This window comes from Andrographis paniculata, unplaced genomic scaffold, assembly GCF_009805555.1.
Source record: "Andrographis paniculata isolate CXL003 unplaced genomic scaffold, ASM980555v1 Contig49END, whole genome shotgun sequence".
In the NCBI taxonomy this organism is placed as follows: Eukaryota; Viridiplantae; Streptophyta; class Magnoliopsida; order Lamiales; family Acanthaceae; genus Andrographis; species Andrographis paniculata.
In genome coordinates, this window is record NW_026137583.1 from 3,541,744 (window position 1) to 3,558,844 (window position 17,101).

At 28.5% G+C, this 17,101-nt stretch overlaps 2 protein-coding genes across 7 annotated transcripts; one reads left to right on the plus strand and one right to left on the minus strand.

Annotated features, from left to right (window-relative positions):
* Window positions 1-3,163: 3,163 nt before the first annotated feature.
* LOC127252768 (uncharacterized) lies at window positions 3,164-6,164 on the plus strand. Of its 4 annotated transcripts, none has more exons than XM_051277078.1 (7): window positions 3,164-3,549; window positions 4,423-4,494; window positions 4,587-4,654; window positions 5,419-5,566; window positions 5,651-5,734; window positions 5,821-5,916; window positions 6,032-6,164. In XM_051277078.1, the coding sequence occupies exons 1-7, from the start codon at window positions 3,271-3,273 to the stop codon at window positions 6,035-6,037; spliced, it is 753 nt and encodes a 250-aa protein (XP_051133035.1). In that variant the 5' UTR covers window positions 3,164-3,270; the 3' UTR covers window positions 6,038-6,164. The 4 variants fall into 4 exon arrangements, with proteins under 4 accessions (XP_051133035.1, XP_051133033.1, XP_051133036.1 ...); XM_051277076.1 differs by having other exon boundaries at window positions 5,821-5,912; XM_051277079.1 differs by having other exon boundaries at window positions 5,827-5,916.
* A 5,560-nt stretch (window positions 6,165-11,724) lies between these two features.
* Window positions 11,725-16,787, minus strand: LOC127252882 (uncharacterized). 3 transcript variants are annotated; one of them, XM_051277247.1, is made up of 5 exons: window positions 16,622-16,787; window positions 14,166-14,221; window positions 13,598-13,779; window positions 12,776-12,851; window positions 11,725-11,926 (listed from the first exon to the last, which is right to left on the minus strand). In XM_051277247.1, exons 1-4 carry the CDS (start codon window positions 16,785-16,787, stop codon window positions 12,776-12,778), a joined length of 480 nt encoding a protein of 159 aa, XP_051133204.1. In that variant the 3' UTR covers window positions 11,725-11,926. The 3 variants fall into 3 exon arrangements, with proteins under 3 accessions (XP_051133204.1, XP_051133205.1, XP_051133203.1); XM_051277248.1 differs by lacking the exon at window positions 11,725-11,926 and adding an exon at window positions 11,968-12,132; XM_051277246.1 differs by lacking the exon at window positions 11,725-11,926 and having other exon boundaries at window positions 12,295-12,851.
* Between the last annotated feature and the right edge of the window lie 314 nt (window positions 16,788-17,101).

A 17,101-nucleotide genomic window follows, 5' to 3' on the forward strand; every position in this document is an offset into this window, starting at 1 on the left:
TTATATAATAAAAATATATTATTTATTTATTTATCTTATTTTTATGGATCAATATTTGATTGTTTTTAGAATTTTTTTTATACTTTTAATGTTATTTATTTTAGTATTCGATTGTTAAAAAAATATTTATTATTATATATTTTTTTAAAAAACGGGTTTGCCGAATTAGTCCTGAACCTAGAGGGTTCAGGGCGGGGCGAATTCTGAGGCCGGATGAAAGCCGGGCGGAACGGATCTCGGAACCTAATGTTTTTTAGCAGGGCGGGTCTCGGGGCATGCAGAACCAGTCCCGAACCTGCCCACATCCCTAATCATGAGTAAGATATATACCTCTTTATAATAATCATATCATATTTGAAAGTCTTCCCCACACAACATATAATATATAATAATAAAATATATATGTATCTATCTGTATGAGTGTATATAAAATCAGATCACAATCACCACCACCTGTATATCTTATCCCCTTTCTCTCTCCTCCTACTACTATAAAATAATCTATAATAATAATAATAATAATAATAATAGACTCCCACAGGTTAGATAGAAAATATACATATTTTTATTTTAAAATATTTAATTATAAAGTAAATATTTTATTAAATATCTCATTTTTTTTTTCATAAATATTCTTATTTTACATAACATCATTATTTTTACATAAAAAAACAAGGGCAAAAATATTATTACACTATTTTTAACTATCTATTATAATTAAAATACTATTATCTCTTAAACACCGCACCAAAAGTAATTGTATACTTTATGTGTGGACGAAGGGAGTATTAAATAAATATTTAATTAATATTGATACATCAATTATACTTTCTTCGTTTCATATCTATATATCCATTTGTTTTTTCACGAAGTTAGAAATATTAATATTATCTTGAGATAAAGTAGAAATAAAGATAAAAAAAATTAAATTAATCATATTAATATTATATGATATAAAGATAATAATATTTATATAATATATTGTAAATAGTAAATATATTTGTAATATTAAATAAATAGTATAATTACTAAAAAAAAATGAATATTTTATTATGGAGCAGATTAAAATGAAAAAATAAATAATGCGATGACGGAATATATCCAATGATAATTTTTATAGAAACACACTTGGTGCTGCCTGTCTTGACAATTTGCACGTTTAATTTAATTGAATTGACTGTAATGCCATTGATCATTATCATAACATTCTTCTTGCATTTGCCTCCTAAAATTCACACTAAAAAAATTTCGATTAATGGAGTTTATTATTATTTTTAAGCATAAAATTTAAAAATATTGATATTATATTAATAAAAAAAAATTGTTGTTCCATATGAATGTGGTTTAATTTAAAAGCAAAAATAATAATATTTGTATAATAATTATAAAATATAAAAATAATTTTATATTGATATGATTATTTATGATACTGAAATTATTGTTTTAAAATGGACATAAATTGTAAAATATAATTATTGAATTGTGATAGTTAGGTTTACACTATTTTTGGATTTTTAACATTATTTAATTTTTTAAAAAAATATTACGTCAAATATATTTTTTATTTCACAAAAATTAGATTAAGTACCACAATTTATTTTTTTTTTTCTTTCAAAACTCCAAAAGTCTATTGGCGACAGTGTCTGCCATCGATTATTTTATTCCATTAAAGAAAGTTTTTATGATTTACTAACTTTGTTACTATTAAAAAATATTTAATGCCCTCTTTAAAATTTGAAGTGTTACTGGTATTCAATTATTTTAAAAGAATTTAATATTTTATTTAAAATTTGAATACATACTTACAAGTGGAAATAAATAAATTAATTGACCATATACAATGGCTAGCTAAGCTAGCTGCTTAATTAATATGGGTACTTCATATACTCCCTCTCCCTCTGTCCCATATCAATATATTTATTTATTTTTTGAACGAAATTTTAGAAATATTAGTATTATATTAGAATATAATAGAGGTAAATATAAAAAGACTAAATTGTCCTTATTAGTGTTGTATGATATAAAAGTAATGATATTTGTGTAATATATTATAAATTGGAAGAGTATTTGTAATGTTAGATAGATAGTACAGTTAAAAAAAAGAAAATTGATATTTTTTTATGAGACAATGAAAATGAAAAAATTAGATAGATTGTTAAGGGACGGTGAGAGTATCATAATTGACTTTCTAAATATTTAATGAGGTTAAGTATAAATTTGAAATATGATATACTATTTCCAAAATATGTGATTTTCGGCACGAGAATTTAGATCGATATTATTAATTATAATAAATTGAAAATTAAATTACGTAATTAGACAAAAAAAATACTAATATATATTTATTTTTTATTTGAGTGCTGTGATGCGATAAAATATAGTTAATTACTTTCTCCATGCGCCTCTACGAGTCACATTTATATTTTGTATCATTGTACTTAATATTAGAAATATTTTTATATTTGTATAATTTTTTTTTTACAAATATTATTCTATTAGTATTATAAGACACTAATAAAAATATTTTTATAATTTTTTTTTAATTTATATTATATTTTGATATAATAGTTAATAGTGAAATATTAATCCATAATAAAATAAGTATAATCTTTTGAAATGATTAATTTAGGAAGAAACAACACAACTTTGTACCAATCTCAACGGAACTGTATTTAGATTCAGACACACACAAAAACTGGTCAATTCATGGAAATCCCATTTCAAATAATTTACAGATTTTTATTTTCTATTTTTCGAAAAAAAAAAAAAAAAAAAGTTGCAAGAGAAAAATAGGAAAGAAAACAAATTAGGTGTAAATAATAAACCATACCACCAACCCACCAAACCTATTTATTCATTCAGTTCAGTGGAGAACTTAAAAGAAAAATAAAAAAAATAAATAATAATAATAATAAATAAATAAACAAATAAAAATAAAAATAAAAATAAAAATAAAAATAAAAATTGGCTGTTGTATCGATTCACTTCTTCTTGTTCATTTATTTACCAATGGCGATGAAATAAAGCTGATAGATATTTGTTGTCCTGTCAACACCTAACAGAACAGGGGCATTCTTGTCATTCCCCCCTCCACGCATGTCCATTCGTAAATTCCGCCACCCCCACCCACCCCACTTTTTCCATTTATAAATCATACCAAAACCCCACCCCCCACTCTCTCTCTCTCTCTCTCTCTCTCTATCCAAACCTACAGTTCATCGATGTTCTTCTCTTCTCTCCGATTTTTTCAAAAACTAAATTATAACAACAATGGTGAATGAATTCATGGTCTGTGTCGACAGGATTCTATCCTCCTCCGCTGCTTGCTTCCAAGAATCGCCGCCGCATCCGCCGCCGGAAGCAGCAAGTACTGTCAATGTCAGCGTCGTTGGTGAAAAACAGGGCGACAATAAAGAAGCTAAGGTCTTTTCTGGTGAAGACTGCTCTTCTTCTTCTTCTGCTGTCTGTTTGAGAGAGTGCAGAATTTGCCAGGAAGAAGATGACCAGAAAGACATGGAAGCTCCCTGTGCTTGCAATGGAACCCTCAAGGTCTCATTTTTATTTTTTTCAATTTTTTTTGTGCATTTTTCTGTTTGATTTTGTTGATTTCTTTTAGGGTTTGAGGGAAGGATGAACAATTTGGTTGTTTCTATTTTCAATTTTTGGATTTTGGTTTTGAATTTGAAGTTTTCTCTTTGCCCTCTTTTTCAAAGTTCATCACTTTTTGGTTTTTTTTAATTACTGAAATAGAAATTTGTTTTTACCTTATTTGGCTTCCATTTTTGCAATGAAAGTTATAGAATCTTGAAAAGATTGTTCTTTGGGTGTGTTGGACTTTTGGTATGTGAAAATAGTGCTGATGGTATCCTTTTTTGTCCATTAATTTGTATGTTACTTCAAATAAAATAAAAATTTAAAAATTGATTTGATTTAAGTATTGGTGCTGTTATGCATTTATTGGAATGATTCTTGTTTATTTTGGCATCAAATTAGTGATCAATATATATTCATTTCAATCCATTGCAGGTTTTTATTTTTTATTTTACCAATGTTTGGTTAATTAGTCAATTGTCTCATTGCTATTAATAATTAAAAATATATAAATAAACTAAAATTTGTGTAATACTTGTTGATATCCAATTTGGTCATGCATTTAGTTAACAAGTTCTATCAATGCACAGTAACAAGTAGTGAATACTTTTGAAATTTTGTATATATAAATTATTATAGAGTAATTGAAGATGCAATTAGATACTATAATCTTGATGGTTCTTTCGAAATTTATTTTTAATTTTTGCATAAACTAATTTCGATTTTCCTCTGGAAATGTAGTGTAAATATGAATTATTTCTTGCTGTTAGTATTGGATGAAGCATTGTCAAAAAATACCTAATTTTAGATTCTCCCTTTGTTCGAATTCAGTTTGCTCATCGGAAGTGTATACAGAAATGGTGCAACAAAAAGGGAGATATCACCTGTGAGATTTGCAATCAGGTTAGAATCTTCTCCTTTGATTTGTCCGTAAATCGGCTAATTTTTATTTATATTTTTTTCACTGTGATAAATGCAAACTTTCGCGCTTTCAGGTCTTTTCGCCAAATTATACAATCCCGCCGCCAAAAAGCAATGCTGATGTTATGACAATCGATATTAGGTACTTGGTGTTTAGTTTATACACTTTTAAGGGTGTCCAAAATTTTGGATACAAATATTAAAAGAAATAATATGTAAATGTTGCTTTCGTATTTTTTTTTGTAGGGGTAAAATGGAAATTTTTATGGGTTAGTAATGTAAATTTTTAATTAAAGAAGATTGAATGTAAAAAATATATGTAGTCATGTCTAAATAGATGGAAAATAATGAATAAAAATTTAGAGTATGATTTAACTTTTTAACTAAATATGATATGAGTATTTTTGGTGGACAAACTAAATATTTTTGATACATATATTAAAAGAAATGAATAATATGTTAATGTTACTTTCGTGTTTTTTTTTGTAAGGGTAAATTTAAAACTTTTATAGGGTTAGTAATATAAATTTTGGAGTAAAGTAAGTTGCGTGTAAGAAATATACGGAGTCATCTAAATAGGTAGAAAATAATGAGTAATAATTTAAAGAATGATTTAACATTTTAACTAAATATGATACAAGCATACTTTTTGTAGACAAACTAAGATGGTAAACGTATCACGCATTTTGGACAAATAGAGTGATATATATGGTTTTCGAACAATTAGGACAAGTCATTGCATGCCGTAAATTAAGGTTTTGGAACATGTAAGAGACTATATTTTGGTGTCGAATAATTTCAATAGCCTTGGTGCTTTTATCTCCGGGCTTTTGTTCTTGTTTGTTATTACTTATATAAAATATAAGCCGTGTATGTCGAGATTTGTTAATTTGCTGTTTCCCTCAGGCAATCTTGGAATCCGCACATTGATCTCCGAGACCCTCGATTCTTGGCTATTGCTGCAGCCGAACAACAGTTTCTGCAATCAGAATACGAGCACTATGCTCTAGCAAACAGCGGCACTCTTACCTGTTTCCGCACTGTAGCCGTTGCTGTAAGCTAACTATATTATGTTTGACGCCCGATTTTCTGTCTTTACGATCATTTTTCAAGCTTTGAACTTTCTATATATGTGCAGTTAATGCTAATCTTGATTGTACGTCAAACTCTAATCATCACAAAAGACTTTGGAATGCTTCAGGAATCTTCGCATTTCTTCCATGTAAGTTCAAAATCGCAATACATTCAGAAATTGTTGAATTTAATCGAATAATTTGACTCTGAGTTCATTTTTTTTTTTGGGTTTAGTATCAGATATCTGTTCTTCAGCTAGCTGGATTTCTTCTACCGTTTTATGTTGTGGGTCGTTCGTGGTACATTGTGCAATGCCGAAGAAGAAGGCAGGTTTATCGAACATATATATATATTTAACTAATTTATGAAATTTTCTTACATCATTCGAAAGTATGTCTTGATATTACATCATGACTAAGTTACGGCGGCATTCTCTACTCGTCAGGTCTGAGAGTAATTGGCCTTGCTGAAAAGGAACGGAATGCAGCTGTTTATTACTTCTAATCATTCTTGTAGCCGAGCTCTGGCGAAAGAATGCCAAGAAAAAAGAAATAGACAAAAAAAAAAAAAAAAGAAAAGTGAATATCCTTTTAAAAGATTGTCGAGGAATGTACTTCAATCCGTATTGCTATTAGGTAGTAGATTAAAGAGTTATCGCGAGGGCGATTATTTCCTGGTGACTCGGGAAGCAGCAAGTGTAAATTTGAATGTCGTTCCCGGCGCCTACAATTGGCGTTTCTTACAGCTTTGCGTACTTTGATATTTTCTTTCCGGTGTATTGAATGTTCGATGATGTGCTGAAGTTACTGTTACTTGTGTTCTTGTCGTCGTTGCTTCCGATTGTTGACATTGTTTTGTTAAAGAGGTAAGATTTATAACATTGGCTTATGTCCTTCTGGGTTGATTCGATCAAGTAAACAATGCCGCTGATTTAATTGGATCAACATATATTATAGGAGTGACCAATATATGTTTAGACATATTTCAGCATATTATAAGATAACATATATTGATTTATAATATAATATATATTGTATTATAAATATGTCGAGATATGTATAAATATATGCGAGCCACTCTTATAGCATATTGATCCGATCCAATAAACACTGTCCTGACTTGATCGAATCACTGATATTGTCAATGTAAGAAAAAATAGTAAAATTTGAGTTTGTAGTAAAGTTTGAATCTCATATTTATCGGTGGAACTAAATAATGTCATCGATAAAAAATTATTACATAAAAGATGAAATTAAGACGACTATTATTGAATTGCCTATCGTATTATTCATACGCTAGCTCGTGCAACAAGAAAGCTATAAGTACGAAGATAAATTAATTCCACGCACGAATGGAACCACATACGCTCGATGTAATATATTCGCTTGAGCTGATCAACACTTCCACATTGCGAAGTACTAATTACGTCGAACTTTTGGGATGTAATTGTTGATGGATACGGATGGCTTAGGCTCGCGCAATTTGCGAAACAAGGAGAAGCTTCCGACCTTTCTTACGCCTTCGGGACAACAATCGACGACGTTTCCTTGACAACATGGAAACCTATGTGGAGTCTTGGCTTGTGCCAACATCATTGTAGCTATAAGGAAAAATGATAGAACACACATGAAAATCTTGTTGGCCATGGAAAATTTTGGAGATGAAATTTTCTTGCACTTGTTTCTTGAGAAGCTAATTTGGAGATGGTGCATGAGAATGAGCTTGTGCTTTTAAAGGTGCTTGTGTGTGTAGTAGGTAGGTGTGCCTCCCTCTCTCTCCTCTTTCTCTCTCTATAGATATATATTTTCTACTTTATACAAGTATAGTATTGTTAGTTTTCTAAATACCATCAATTTAAAAATTTATAAAGCACTAATCAAGAGTTAAAAATAAATAAATAAATAAACACTTTAAATATTTTTTTTATTTTAATAAAAATTACTCCTACACTTTACATAAAATTACAGTGCTGTTAAAATGTAAATATGTTTAAGAACAAATTTATCTTTTCAATTTTCTATTGTATAATTTTCTATAAAACATTTAATATACTAAGGGGCTGTTTGGGACATTTTACTTTGGATCCATTATATACTCCCTCCGTCCCAAAAGAAGTGTCTTATTGGAAGTTGACACGGGAATTAAGAAATAATAGTATTTAATTGAAAGTAGGTATAAAGTAGAATGTAAATGATTAAAATGCCTTGAAGGATTTTAAAGAGTACGCTAGAGTAATAATTAGGGATAGTGTGGAAAGTATGAATAATTTTATTATAAAGTGGGAACCACGGCTACTAAATAAAGAAACAAGACAATTGTTTTGGGACGAACGAAAATAGAAAAACAAGACAAATCTTTTGAGACGGAGGGAGTATTTTAAAATACAAATAAATAAAAATTTAAATATATATATTTGATATAATATAAACTCATAATCAAATTATATCACTATACATTTTATCAATTAAATTTAATAAATATTTATATTATTATATTTATTACCTATCAATCAATACATGTCAAAATTCTCCAAACCCAAAAACAAAATAAAAAAATTCAAATCTATTTTAAAATTCAAATAAAAACCAAATCTGAACCCAAATTGTAATAAAGAAAACTAAACCAAAATTTTCCGAAACTTGGCGTAAGGAAATATGCCCTAAAATTCACGAGTAGTTAAACATAGGGAGTATAAATCTTTGGTATTAGAATATAAAGATTTCATAGATACATTTCGTCATGTTCAAGAAATAATTGATTTCTCCAACGTGTTTAACTTTGGAATCCTCGAATAGTTTGTCTTATTTTGATTTTATTATTATTATTGTGTTTAATTTCATTGTCTTTTATGTAAATGACTAAATTCAGAAATGGGTTGAAGTTTTTTTTTTTTTTTTAAATGATTTTATTATTTTAATTTAAATAGTAATTTAGATATAATATTTTATAAAAAAAATAATATATATTTTTTTATCCACAACTACTCCTTAATTATTATTCAAACCTACTTTTTAGAAGTCTTCAAAAGGTCTTTTACATTCTACTTTATATTACTTTCAATTGAATACTACTTCCTCCGTCCCGAACACCTTGCAACATAGGAAATAATTAATTATACTTAATCTCTATCTCACATTTTATTCTTTCACATCATCTAAATAAAAAAAAAATTAAATGTACCATTCTCTCTATCATATCACTTAATTTTCAAATTATTACTTAATACTATCAGTCTAAAATTTTGTGCAAATGAATGGAATATTATTTCCCAATTTTTGTGTCAACTTTCATGAAAACACTTTTTATGGGACGAAAAGAGTAGTAGTTATGTTTATTTATTAATTCATAAATAGCCATCCATTCTTTATCAGAAAATTGGCCTCTTTCGCATCTATTCCGATACTAGTTCCAAACCCACTTGAATAATAAGTTTTTATCCTTCTTAGGCTATGCTCAATCCAAATACCCATACAGAGTTTTTTTCTATTCTCTTTCCTGCGCCACATCAGCTTTTCTCTCCTCCACGTCACAAAGAACTCTAATCATATTTTATATCCACATCAAAGAACCTTTTAATATCTCTATTTTTTCCGCATCATTAAATATTTTATATATTTATAAAATAAAATTATATTTTGCAATCATATTTTATTCTTATAATATTTAATAAAAATAAAACAATTATTTAGCATAAATAAATAAAATAAATAAAAATAATAATTTCACACTTTGCATAATAATTAAAGTTAAATATTTAATTTTTTTATTTCTTGAAAAATATATTTCAAATTATAAATATTAAATAAAATTTTATATAACAAAATTAGAATATAATATTTTAAATAAAATAAATTATTATAAATATAAATAAAAAAGTATATATTATAAATATTATTTTTAATATTTATTGAATAAAAAAGTGGACCATGGCCCACAAAAATTGGAAGAAACGGTACACTTGCAATGTACCGTTCCTTATGTTAATTGGTGTTTTAATTTTTTTTTTATTTAATAAATGATGACGTGGGAGGCGCTTCTCAACAAGCGTCTCCCGTTGTGGATGCCCTTAGAGCCTTTCTGATACTAATTTTAAAGTGTTTTAAATTTATTTTAGAATTATATCAATATCCAAATTCAGTTTTTTGGTAGTACTAATATAAACAATAAATACTCGTTCCTTCCGTCTCATAACAAATTATCTATTTTATCATTTTAGTCTGTCCCATAATAAACTATCAATTTTATTTTTTTATAACTGTACTATATATCTAAAATTACAAATACCCTTACAACTTACAATATATTACACAAATATTATTACCTTTATATCACACAATACTAATAAGGTTATTGTAGTAATTTCTATTTTATTCCTACTAAATCTCAATATAATAATAATATTTCTAAAACTCCATGCAAAAAGCAAATAGATACTTTAGTTATGGGACGAAGGGAGGAAATAAATGTGTTTCTTTACTTACTCTTAAATTTTTCTCCCGTATTATAAGAAATTTTTGGATTATGAGTTTCCAATATGCCAAAAAGAGCACGTATTTGTTGATAAAACTTTTTGTATTCTTTTGTGGGTTTTATTACAGCTTTTTATTATTCAAATTCTTTTTTTCCTAAAAAAAAATATTATATCAAACAAGTACCTTTTTTTTATATATATTATACTACAAATTTATTTTACATTCAAAATATCACATCAATCTCTATTTATATAACATCAAACAACTATTCAAATTCAATTTTTTATTATTCAAAAATCCAAACCAAAAAACTAAAACCTACAAACAAACACACCCTTAAAGAGTTTTAATATTTTGTTTTGTAAGCCATTAAAATTGTACCACTTTGGTCCCGGATATGGTGTCTTATTTACTGTAGGTACGTGAATATATGAGAGATATTATTAATAAATAATTAAAATATATTATTGAAAGTAATTGTCGTATAATAAAAATAGTTATAGATTAAGATTCAAATAAGTCTAATTAAAATAAAAAAACTATAAATTAAAATATTTAAAATAGATTAAAGTGTATAATTATTTTCTAAACAAAAAAAAGTAACAAATAAGTGGAATAAATAGAATAGAAAGATGAACACGATAAGTGAAACGTAAAGAATATCTTTTTCTTTCTTCTCTCTATATTTAGTACGTTTCATTCACTATTTTTCTTTTTTCTTTTTTCTATTTTTATTATCCGACTATTACTATTCTTATAAAAATGTACTATTATATTACTTCATTCGTTCATTAAAATGAACCTATTTGGGCCTGGCACGGGAATTAAAAAAATATATATATTTTATTGAAAAAGTAGTTGAGGATATTTTTGAAAATTTAGTTAATGTAACAAAGTTAGTAGTATTTGTCTGTGTTGAATGAAAAGTAATAATTAAATGTTGATTTGGCGGAGAGAGCATATTCTTACCAAAATATTGGGTCTGGGTTTGTTCACTTAAGGTGCTTTTTAGTACAGAGAATGAGATAATAGATAAAAAAAAAAAACTTGTAGAGAAAATAAGAATTAATTTTTCTATTTGATATAATAGAGAATTCATGTTGTGTAAAAAGAAAAATACAACAAATTAGACGAATCAATTCAGATGAGACTGTATATTACTAAGTAAAAAATAAGAGAATGAATTAATCACCAACAAACAATAAATAAAAGATAATTTCATGAAGTAAAATTTTGTAAACAAATGTCATATTTAATTAGTAATTTTTAAATAATAATAATATTTAATTTTGATTTGAATTTTATAAAATTGGAAAAAAAATATTTTTAAAAAATTATAAAAGTTAATAATAAAATAAATAAATAAAATATATTCAGATATACAAATTTCATTTCTCTCTATTTGTTTGCTAATGACATAAATGAAAATAAAAAAGATAATTTTTATTTTTGCTCTCAATTTACTGTACCAAACACACTGTTTTTTAATGTATAATTCTGTATAAATATTTATTAAAAAAATACCATATACAAGCATATAAATGCAACATATATAATTATAACTCATAAAAAATCAACTATTTAACATATATGCTATATTAGTAATACAATTCTCTATACCTAATATAAAAAAATATATTATTTCTTAATCTACTACAAAAATCTAAAAGTATACTTTGTCGGCAAAGGAGGGAGTATTGTTTATTTTTATTATATAAGTTATAATATATATTTTTTTTTATCGGAATTATATAAGTTTATTTCTACTAAAGAAAGGTTCAATCATCATATATTTAGTGCTCACTTCTGTAGCTGATCCATCTGCCATTGCTATCCACCTAATGGTTCAGCTTTACTTTCACAAAAACCTGAGAGTCATGGTGAGAGATGCAGTTATTGTCACAAGTTGGGCTATACACAAGAACTTTGGCATAGCTTATATAGAAGTTCTGGTTCGACAAATATAGTTGCCACTGATTCGACTAGAGATCATCACTCAGACTTCATCATCGTACATGGAACATATTATGCACCCATCCTCCAATACAAGGATCTTCAGTCGAATCAGTAGAAACTACATTCATCAAACAAGAAGGGTGTTTGTATTAGCTATATCAACTTTCTCGAGTATGATCCAACTTCTGATAGCAAAACTAAACCATAAGTTTGAGCAATAATAGTAAGCGAGACAGCAAAAGTGTTACTGTTGGAAGAAAGTCGTAATAAACAAACAAAAAACAGTGAAACCTCCAAATATCTAATCTCGAACATGATCAAGTTCAGGTTAAACATGAACAAGAATCAGTACAACAAAGAACTTATCCCAATCAACCTTTGAATATCTAGAACTTGCAAAAATACAACAAACCCGGTGCTAAACAACTTCCAATTTACTTGCATATATGTAGGCCGATCAAAAGTGTGATATTCAAGAAGACTGAAAAGTACATCATTATAACAAGGATGCATTATACTTGATCGAACTATACTATGGTCGTATGTATGTTGTCAATTCAAGTCCAAAACCAAAACCAAATGGTCGAGTTCATATGATGCTTACTCAACCACAAAGGCCGTTTGAGTAACACAATTCTTAACCTTTGTCGCATTTCATCGTCACCTTCTGTACTAACCAAGTAACGCCATAGCACCTATCCACAGCTTGAGTTCCTCGTAGTACATGAATATGTAGATTTAGAAAATAATGATATACTTACTCATATGTCTGAAGATGAAGGTTTGACTTTCTCCTTCAGAAACTGCAGTATGTGCTCTCGTTTCCAGTTATCAACTCTGCACAAGTATCAACCAGATTTAATCAATCAAACATTGATCGAACACCACAATATGTTAAAACTAGTTATTTAAGAAAAAAACAGTTTGTTGGATATGAAAAGCCTGAAATTCTCTGAGCAACGATAAGGTTGGCAGAGATTTCAAGTATATCCTGATTATCTATGATGGGACATCAACCTTTTCTATGCCAGCAAGAAAGTAGTTCTGAATAGTTTATCGCCTCTATCCGGTTTCACCACAAACTAAATAACCAATTCAGAACTAAGCTCGTCAGCTATATATCTAAATATATGTGGGAAAAGTTGCAAATTTTTTCAAGTATTTTAGCCTGTGTCCAATTACTGAAAAGTTCTTCTGTCTTGCAGAGCCAAAATCGAATTAAAAAATCTCTGGTGTTTCATGTTCAACGGCTAAGTCTTTAGATTAGGAGTTTTGGTAAGAGGGAGTGACCAATCTCAAAGTTGGCGCAACAAATAACTTGGTCACTAGATCAGTTATCGAGGCTTACGTAGCCAAAATAGAATCCTTTAAGTATTGTGCTAAAGACAAAGGTTTCAAATGGATCTAGAGGGTAATAAATCAAGATTGGTATCTGCCCTATTTTCTAAAAATCTATAGCACTCTTTCCTAGAGCGCATACGATATTTGAGAAGGTGTATAACATCGGAAATTTAACAAAAAGCAAATAGGAAGCAAAATGGAGAAAGAATAGCTCCTCCGCACAATAAAAAAAGTACTCTCACCGGATTGTTTCCTTCACTTGTCCATCATCATCCAACATGATCAACTTTGGTGGTGAATTATAGGCATATTTAACCTTAACAGTTGGGAATTGATCTTTTTCTTCCTCAATGAAGCCGACGATTTCTGGATAAAACACAAGTTTCCTCATGCAAACCTCTAGAATTGCACTAGAATATATAACCTGCACGACACCCATTGAAACAATTGAGCAGTATTTAGGCAGGAAATACCAATTTGACAAAGAATATTGCAGTAAGTAGTGAAACATTCATTGTCTATAGAGTGAGTTTTGAGAGCGGAGGCATTGCGTGAGACAATAATACATCTATAATCAAAGATCCCAAAACATCAGGACTACTCTAAGAAGATCTGAGAGATACGTTTGGACATTACGGCGACTTATAGTCATTCCTTGTCAGGGAAAGAAACCAAACACATAGAATCACAACATAATAGGAATATGGAAAGCATATTTGGATTTGATCCAAAAAAACAGAAGGGCGCAAAGTAGGAGCTACAAGTCTCAGCTGTACTTGAGATTACAGAAACTTGTTTGACCAGATTTACCTTGCTTGTGGCATCAGAATCTTCAGTACAACACTTCAAACACTCAGAAACCAGCTCTGCGGGTAATAGGAAGTCAATGAGTCGTAAATCATTAGTGCAATGCATACAGAAGTTCCAAACAAATTTGTAAGTTGTAACAATGTGGTAGATTATTGAGAAAGAAAAGGGTCCACAATTGTGCCTTGGTTATGATCTGCCAGAAAAATTTTCAAGTAGCATTTTCAGACTCTTACATGAAATAAAAATCCAATACTCATAATATTTATTCAGTTATACTTATACCTATTTAAAGTACAGTTAATCAAACCCACGAAACCCTATAATCAATGCCCAAAAACAAACTTGAGCTCTATTCTCTAACCTCTACCATTATTATTTGCAGGAGAAATTTAATTTACACCTTCATATTTAAAAGTTAAAACTACTAAACAATGTTTAGCATCAAGCATTAGGCTTGATAAAATAAAAAAGAATGATGATACACACCTGCTACAAAAGAACAAAGAAAACTGATTAATTATTTCAATCCTTCCCTCGGGATTAAATAGCCATTCCAAATAACAATTGGACCTTTCACTTTTAATCCCTACCACTTAAGGAACATTACCTTATAGTATAAATAATACACAAAGATTTTGAGTCCCTTAACTACTATGAAGTGAAAAGTATAAGCCTCTGGAAGTATAGAAATTGAAAACTTAATTAAGTTTGAAGTAGAAACCATGTCAATGCTAACAAGTAACAACTGACAGTTGAATAAAACAATGTCCTAACATCTTCAACAAAAAATAAAAAAATAAAAAATAGAAACTACCAAGTACGCACACATATATGTTTATATATATGGAGAGAGAGAGAGTTACATGTAGTTACTTTACCACAGTTTCAAGATGAATTATGAATTACTATTCATGACTTGCCACACACAAAAAAAAAAAAAAAAAAGAATAACAAATCAAGAAAATTATGAGAATTCTAAGGGGCATTCCCTAAACCAGACATGATACATATAAAAGGAATTATTACATATAGTTTGATAATAATTCTATACCTAAACCATCTATAAGAATACAACTAAAGTTCAAAGATTTTGGACTACATCTGCTAAAGAAACAGTTCTTCCAATCATACCCAATATAAGTAAAACAAATATTAATCAGATAAACTATAGGTCAAAACTTAAAAATGTTTTCAAATTTCAACAATAAGCCATCTTCAACCCACTGAGGTAGATGTGGTGTAACTTGTTAACAAATTTGGTACGGCTATAGTAAATGGATACAACCCATTGCATTACACCAAGTAATTATTCTGGTACAAAGTCATTTTAATACCTCGATTTCAACCACATGTCATGTGTGTGAATAACACCCACCTTTGCTGTACATTAACATACGCATCTGAATAAATATATTATACATAAACTACATAAGACAATGGGCGTGCTTACTTGTGTTTTGGTTTTGTTTAGTTTTTTGGATTTTCAAGTTGTTAATGGTGAAAATAGTAGTTGGATGTGATATTTCCAACATAGATTGAAAATGAATTGATTTAAAAAAAGCATGTTAAATGTGATAATGTGTACTAAAGAAGATTTCATAGAATTCAATAATTATCAGAATTTAAGGTTGTTATGGATTTGAATTTTTGTAAATAGAAAATTAGTATTGTATGTGATGCTTTCAATGAAAAATATGCTGCGGATATGATATCTTTTGGCAGGAAACAATATTTCATAAATTGAACAAGGTATAAATTTTAGCACATTGAAAAACTACTGCAATTTACTCCAATCACTATCCTTGAGATTAGCAGTGAACAAGAAGTGCAAAGCTCACATTTATATTGTGAAATCGTTAACTTTTGATCATGAGCAAAGAGTGAAAAAATATTCATAACCACATTGACATCTTTGGCTGAAATAACAACGATCGTTTACCAGTACTCTATTATATTAAAAATACCAGGTTACATGCCGAAGATAAAACATTATTAGAAGACAAGAAATGTAAGATACTTGAGGATCTCATTATCATATATCAGACATCCTCTCGAACAAAATTTACTTAAATTTTAGCATTACCATTGTACATAATTGCATAGAAATATAAATTAACTCTATGACCAAATATTTAGAAAATTCACACCATACCCACCCTTCAATTTCCCTAATTGAGGTGCAGAATAGTTCAATGCCTCCAAAAAATTTTGGGGAGAGAGTGCAGATTCTTCCATTGGAGCGCATATACCATTAAATACATTTGGCATACGCAATCAATATACATATATATATATATATATATGCTTTAAACAATTTAGGCTTTGTTCACTTCTACACCGCACTATGGTTTAGGCGAAACTACGAATTTAGATCTACCCAGAAAGCAACGCGCAAATAGTTTATCGATTTTGCAAAAGAATTAAAATTAAGAAGGGACATTTAGTGTGCATATTACCTTGATCTTTGACATATTCAGCGAAAGTGTGGCAATCAGAGCAAAGGGCGAGGCCCGTGAACCCTAAATTTTCACATTCTTTGGTGCTCAGTTTGTCCTCTGCCCCACAAAGTCCAAGGAGAAATAGCGAAATTAGCGAGAGGCACAGCTTCTTCAATGAAGCCATTTGATCTCAATTATCAGTGGGGGATCAAGATGGAAAAGGGTTGCAGTCTTGCGGAGAGTGGCGAAGATGCACCAATTCAATGAACAAAAAGCCTGCCGAGTCAACGAACCAAATTTAACAGAAATAAATCAAAATAAATAAATAAATAAATAAATACAAAAATTGGAGTATAATAATTTTATTTTATTTTTTTACTCGAAATAATTTAGTAAAAATTTTCAACAATTTTTTTCAAACAATTAATGTAGGTCATATTTATTATTTTTATATTATCTATTAAGTTTTAAATATTTTTTTTTCAAATCAAAATACAA

Bases quoted from the DNA above. Each gene is read 5' to 3' on its own strand.
- LOC127252882 (XM_051277247.1), bottom strand. From the start codon at position 16,787: ATGGCTTCATTGAAGAAGCTGTGCCTCTCGCTAATTTCGCTATTTCTC. The intron at 14,222-16,621 runs GTAATATGCACA...TATTACCCGCAG, and splicing joins TGAATATGTCAAAGATCAAG to AGCTGGTTTCTGAGTGTTTG. The intron at 13,780-14,165 runs GTAAATCTGGTC...GGTGTCGTGCAG, and splicing joins ATTCTGATGCCACAAGCAAG to GTTATATATTCTAGTGCAAT.
- LOC127252768 (XM_051277076.1), top strand. From the start codon at position 3,271: ATGGTGAATGAATTCATGGTCTGTGTCGACAGGATTCTATCCTCCTCC. The intron at 4,655-5,418 runs GTACTTGGTGTT...TGTTTCCCTCAG, and splicing joins GTTATGACAATCGATATTAG to GCAATCTTGGAATCCGCACA. The intron at 5,567-5,650 runs GTAAGCTAACTA...ATATATGTGCAG, and splicing joins TCCGCACTGTAGCCGTTGCT to TTAATGCTAATCTTGATTGT.